The 6,018-nt window shown below is 59.7% G+C and overlaps 1 protein-coding gene across 1 annotated transcript in view; it reads left to right on the top strand.

The window, feature by feature from the left end:
- MNEG_5409 (Dynein alpha chain, flagellar outer arm) overlaps positions 1-5,691 on the top strand; it is a gene marked incomplete at both ends in the record, with an annotated part of 18,015 nt that extends 12,324 nt beyond the window's left edge. Inside the window, 19 exons of the mRNA XM_014046115.1 lie at positions 41-133; positions 287-360; positions 538-674; positions 870-970; positions 1,180-1,271; positions 1,431-1,560; positions 1,627-1,816; positions 1,909-1,949; positions 2,167-2,313; positions 2,518-2,676; positions 2,821-2,892; positions 3,103-3,213; positions 3,470-3,652; positions 3,811-3,913; positions 4,073-4,155; positions 4,335-4,470; positions 4,730-4,896; positions 5,108-5,257; positions 5,528-5,691. Of these exons, the coding sequence (XP_013901569.1) occupies positions 41-133; positions 287-360; positions 538-674; positions 870-970; positions 1,180-1,271; positions 1,431-1,560; positions 1,627-1,816; positions 1,909-1,949; positions 2,167-2,313; positions 2,518-2,676; positions 2,821-2,892; positions 3,103-3,213; positions 3,470-3,652; positions 3,811-3,913; positions 4,073-4,155; positions 4,335-4,470; positions 4,730-4,896; positions 5,108-5,257; positions 5,528-5,691 (2,333 nt within the window). The remainder of the gene's footprint in view (positions 1-40; positions 134-286; positions 361-537; positions 675-869; positions 971-1,179; positions 1,272-1,430; positions 1,561-1,626; positions 1,817-1,908; positions 1,950-2,166; positions 2,314-2,517; positions 2,677-2,820; positions 2,893-3,102; positions 3,214-3,469; positions 3,653-3,810; positions 3,914-4,072; positions 4,156-4,334; positions 4,471-4,729; positions 4,897-5,107; positions 5,258-5,527) is intronic.
- Between the last annotated feature and the right edge of the window lie 327 nt (positions 5,692-6,018).

Raw genomic sequence — 6,018 nt, 5'->3', positions numbered from 1 at the left:
CCTCTCCCCACCCCCAAACCCCCCTTCTGCCCTCCACCAGATGGACTACCGCACGATGGGGGATATCTTCAAGGGCCTCGCCGCGAGCGGCTCCTGGGGCTGCTTCGATGAATTCAACCGCCTCGTGCCAGAGGTGGGGACACAGCACTCGGTGCTCTAATCCAATCAACAGCGGACGGTCTGCCTGCGGCTGTCCAGAGCCAAAAGCGCGGCTTCTCTCAAGGGCCTCAGCCCGGGATCGTGCACAGACACTGATTCTTTGAACTCCATTGTGCCAATCGCCCAGGTGCTGAGCGTCTGCAGTGTGCAGTACAAGTGTGTCACCGATGCCCAGAAGAGGAAGAGCCTCTTGCCCGGACGGTGAGTCCCTTCTTGAATGCGTTTTGAGTCTTGAGCTTTGTCAAAGCTGTATACCTGCAAAGCCCTCACGGCTGCCTTGAGCCGCGCCGACTGCTAGCTAAATCCGGTGCGTGCGCTTTAAAGCGGGCACCCACACAGCCCACATTCAAACCCCCCCTTTTAATCGATCGCCCCCAGGGGCCTCGAGTTTGTGGACAAGTCGGGCGTCAACCACCCGCCGGTGGCGGGCTGGACGTTTGTGGCGGCGGACGGCGTGGAGATGCCGCTGGAGGAGGGCACCAGCGCCTTCATCACCATGAACCCCGGCTACATTGGTAGGGCGGCTGGGCCCAAGGTCTGGGGCAGTCAAACAAAGCAAATCTGAAGGCCTGTGGAGTCTGCGGACCGGCTGGCTGTGAGCACTGTGTTTCATGTCTGGGAAAGAACTGGGAGAGAAGGTAGCGGTGCCTGCTGCATTGTGCGCGACACCGCTCCGACACCTGGGCGTGGTCTGATTGTCACCGTCACAGGGCGTGCGGAGCTTCCTGAGAGCCTCAAGGCCCTGTTCCGGCCCATCACGGTGGTGGTGCCCGACAGGCAGCTCATCATGGAGAACATGCTCATGGCGGAGGTGGGCTGCTGCTCGCAGTAATCAGCAGGGCACCCGCAGCAGGGCCGGCACGGCGTGGTCCTTAGGAAACTTGACAAGTTTTGCAAGAGGGCTGAGGGCGTTGTCACAGATTTGTGTTGGTCCTCTCATTCCTTCCCTCGTGCACCTGCTCCAGGGCTCTATGCTGTTTCCCCCGTTTATTGTCACAATGAAACGGCCCAAACCCCCAGGGCTTCGTCGAGGCCAAGATGCTGGCCAAGAAGTTTGCCAGCCTGTACTTCCTGCTGGAGGACCTCCTCAGCCCCGCAAAGCACTACGACTGGTGCGGGGGAGGAGCGCGATGGGGGCACACCGCATGGCAAGCGTGCCGACACTGCCTCCTGGGTGATGAACAATATTTTAGTTGGTGACCTGCACGCTGTTTATTGCAGCAAGCACAGGTGGGTCTCACCAACCGAGCTGCTCCGTAACCGGACACCAGGGGCCTGCGCGCCATCAAGTCGGTGCTGGTGGTGGCTGGTAGCCTGCTGCGCGCGGAGGAGGGCCAGGTGGAGGCGCAGGTGCTGTTCCGCGCCCTCAGGGATTTCAACATCCCCAAGATCCTTGTTCAGGTGCGGTGTACATGTAGCGCTTGGGGGCATGATTTGCGTGCACGAGTGTGCATTCAAGCTGTCTAGGTTCAACGCGCGCGATGCTGCTGCGGTATGCTGCTGCCGCTGCTGCTGCTGCTGCTGCCGCCGCCGCTGCTGCTGCTCCTGCCGCTGCTGCTGCTGCCGCCGCTGCTGCTGCTGCTGCTGCTGCCGCCGCCGCCGCTGCTGCTGCTGCTGCTGCCGCCGCCGCTGCCGCTGCGGCTGCTGCTGCTGCTTGGTGGGCGCCCCCCAACTGCTTCAACCCTGCGCGTTTGCCGGGCCCGCAGGACATGGTGATCTTCATGGGGCTGCTCAACGACTTGTTCCCAGGGGTTGACCCGCCGCGCAAGAGGGACCTGGCCTTTGAAGAGGTCAGCAACAAGGGTGGCGGGGGAGGGGGGGGGGCATTTAACATTCCAACTTCAGCAGAGTCTTTGATGCCGCACGGCATGGCACGCGGCTGCGCGGTTTCGTTAAGCTTGCCAAGGCGTTTGCATCAGTGTTGCCCGTCTCACAGCCAGGCATCCGTAGTTGCCCCTTCCAGACTGCCAGTCATCAATTCCGTGTCGCTGCCTGCCGTCATTTTAGGTCATCCGCGCCACGGCGGTGGAGATGAAGCTCGCGCCAGAGGACGACTTTGTGCTGCGCGTGGTGCAGCTGAGCGAGCTGCTGGCCATCCGCCACTGCGTCTTCCTCATGGGCCCCACCGGCTGCGGGCGCACGGAGTGCTACAGGGTGCGACGGGGGGGGGGAGGGCGGTTCTGGGCCATTCTCATACCGCAGTCGCCAGGGATGTACATCAGCAACAACATTGCACATGCCACAGGCACGCGCCCGCTTCCTGCCGCCCCCTGCATGGTGCAAAAACCCAGCAGGCATGCCCTTGCTGACGTGAGCATGTGCCTACACAATGCCGGGCTGCATCCTTGCCGTTGACAGGTGCTGGCTAAGGCCATTGCCAAGGGCACGGCGGAGCCGATCAATGACTACTTGAAGATGACCAACAAGAAGAAGGTCCTGATTCGCGACATTAACCCCAAGAGCGTGTCCACGCAGGAGCTCTATGGCTTCGTCAACATGGCCACACGCGAGTGGAAGGTGGGCGGGCGCGCCGCGGATTGAGGCAGAGCCGCAGCAACAAGCGCCCAGGTTGACACTCAAAAGTGGACCCCAAATTTGGCATCTTATGAGGCCTTTATGTTGGGGTTGTCACCTGGCCATATGTGCCCCCCAAAATTGCAGGACGGCCAACTGTCCTACAACATGCGCGAGCTGGCCAACATGCCCGACACCAACCCCAAGTGGATCCTGCTGGTGGGTTTCACTGGCAGGCTGGTGACATGATTGACTAGTAGAACCTCTGGCCCGCACCAGTTGCCCCCAGCAATCCTCCCATCCACAGTCACAAGCTGGCAGCTCCTCAACGCGCATGTCTGTACTGAATTTAATTTAATTAAAGCCACAAGGCACTGGTAGAATCTGCACGCGCCTTCACAACCTCCGACAAATGCTGCCACTCATCAGGACGGCGACCTGGACGCCAACTGGGTGGAGAGCATGAACAGCGTCATGGACGACAGCCGGCTGCTCACACTGCCCAGCAACGAGCGCATCCGACTGCTGCCTCACATGAAGGTGCTGGCGGGGGGGGGGTGTTGGGGTGGAGTGTGGTGTAAAGCCAAGCTTGTGCTTGGGCCCTGCTTAACTCAGCCCTGCTGGAGGCACTGCATCGCTCGTGTCTGTGCAACACTGTCTTCTTTCTTATTGCTGACCCGCCTGCTGCATTTGTCCGAGCATGCAGCCACACGCTGATTCGCGCGCCCTTGCATGAACACACCCCCTTCACAGCAGCTGACCAATGCTCAACCCCAACCCACAACTTCCCCCGCAGATGATCTTTGAGATCCGCGACCTCAAGTTTGCCACGCCCGCCACCGCCACGCGCGCCGGCATCCTGTACATCTCTGAGGGCCGCCAGTGGTCCAACATGGTGACCTCCTGGCTGGACCGAGTGGCAAAGCCATACGCAGAGAAGGCCAAGTGGAAGGCGAGTCATGCTGGCGATTCTGGCGCTGTGAGGCGCGGCGTTCGGGGTGACGGGACCTGTGAGCTGCGTAGACCAGGGTTTGATGGGAGGGCGAAGGGGAGTGTGCCAGCTGGCATGTTGTGCTCATCTGCCCTGCAACATGTGTTGTGATATTGGCTATATTTCTCTCCACCCTTGAACCCCAGGACCCGTCTGTCCCTGCCAAGTGGCTGGGGGAATTGTTTGACAAGTACGTGCCAGAGTGCATCTTGGAGATGAGGCGCAGCTACAGCCACATCACACCGCTGGGTGCGTTGTAGTTTTGGGGCGGACTTGATGTGGAACCTAGAAATTCTAGTATTGGGCGCGTCAAATGTTCAGGATTCCACATCGGTTGTTGCTACTGGTTGCATTATGTTGAATTTCATGGCTTCTGACACGCTTGCTGGCATGCTCGGCACCTCCCAGGCACGATGAACCTGGTGACGACGCTGGTGAACACTCTGGAGGGGCTGCTCAAGCCAGAGAACCTCAGCAACAAGGCTGACCAGGTATGTGGAAGGGGGAGGGGTGGCAGGTGGGGCGCGAGTGGTGCTCAGCCACCAACTCTGTGTCGGTTGTTGAGAACGCTCACGTTGGCCATTTGCATGCGAGCAACATCAGCAGCTGGGAAGCTTCTCCAACAACAACAATTGCCTGAACATCGTTTTTGAACGCTCTCCCAACACAGGCGCTGTTTGAAATGTACTTTGCATTTGCGGCAATCTGGGCCTTTGGTGGTGCGCTGGTCGAGAAGGACGGCATCGACTACCGCCGCAAGTTTGACAAGTGGTGGAAGGCCACCTGGACGTCCGTCAAGATGCCGGGTGCGCATCTAGGGGGCTGGTTTGGGGACAAGTGGCCAACAAAATTATGAGGCTACTCGTGTGCTTTGGCTGCATTGATGCATGCAAAAGTACAAGCTCAAGATACCATGCAAGAAATAGTCAGCACACACACACACACACACACACACACACACACACACACGAGCGCGCACATGCACGCGCGCACACACACACACACACACACACACACACGTGCGCGCGCGCGCGCTTGGGCGAACGCACTTTTAAACACACACAGGCAAGGGCAGCGTGTATGACTACTACGTCAACCCCAAGACAGCAAAGTTCACGCCCTGGGCAGAGCTAGTGGCTGACGTGCCCTATAATAGCGCCACCACACAGATGGGGTCTGTGTTCGTGCCGACCTCGGAGACCTCGAGCCTGCGCTTCTTCCTCGACATCATGGTAAGGGTTGGGATATTGCTTGCCTAAGCCTGCCTGCACTCACACGCGTTTGCTCGGGTAGACCCCCGGTGTCAAGACCCCGCAGGGCGGGACCACTGCAGGCTGGCCTCGCCAAAAATTGCACATGCACACCTGACTCTGGAGATCTGCTCTCGTCCAACCGTCGAACCACCTAGCATCAGCTGCACGCTGCAAAAACGCCCCCCGGCAGGTGGACCTGGGCAAGCCCATCATGTTTGTGGGCGGCGCCGGCGTGGGCAAGACGCAGCTGGTCAAGGGCAAGCTCGCCACGCTGCCCGAGGAGGTGCTGTCGCTGGCCATCAGCTTCAACTACTTCACCGACGTGGCGTCCTTCCAGAAGGTGCGGCGCAGGGGCTGCGGTGTGGACAAAAGGGCCGGGAGCGGCATTAACCTGTGCTAAGGGCAAGGCATCAAGTTGACAGAGGTTCAGTGGCACAGGAGCCTCGAAAGCGGCAAGCAAGGAACTCTGAGCAGTTTTACGCCTGGGAACACCAGCCCATCCCAGGAGCATACACCACGGCGCAGCGTCTGCCAGGCTTTCGCAGCCAACAGGCCCACCCCCCCCCCTCGACCTTTCCTGTGTCCCTCTGGCGGCTGATCATCACGCAAGGTCCTGGAGGGCCCCCTGGAGAAGAAGGCGGGCATCAACTACGGCCCACCTGGCACCAAGCAGCTCATCTACTTTGTCGATGACCTCAACATGCCAAAGCTGGACCCCTATGAGACCGCCATGCCCATCTCCCTCATACGCCAGCACCTGGGCTGGGGCCACTGGTGAGCCCCGTGCCGATGTTGGGTCCAGCCAGAAGCACCAGTTCAAGAGGGTGGAAGGGTCAGCTGGGACGCAGACGTGTATGTGACCATGCAAAGTCGTTGTCTCTGATCCCAAACTTCTAAGAACCTATACAATCGGCTGAATAATAGCTGCCCTTAATCAACTCTCCCACCACTGCCACGCCCTGCTGCCAGGTTTGACCGGGCCAAGCTCACCCAGAAGAACATCCACAACACACAATATGTCGCAGCCATGAACCCCACTGCAGGTGAGCCGCGCAGTATCCTTCTTCCCTGTGCAGTGCTCCCGCAAAATGTCCCGGTGTG

The sequence above is a fragment of the Monoraphidium neglectum genome, assembly GCF_000611645.1.
Source record: "Monoraphidium neglectum strain SAG 48.87 unplaced genomic scaffold scaffold00803, whole genome shotgun sequence".
Taxonomy (NCBI): Eukaryota; Viridiplantae; Chlorophyta; class Chlorophyceae; order Sphaeropleales; family Selenastraceae; genus Monoraphidium; species Monoraphidium neglectum.
Note: the sequence above shows the minus strand (reverse complement) of the source record. Positions and strands in the feature narration are given on the sequence as shown.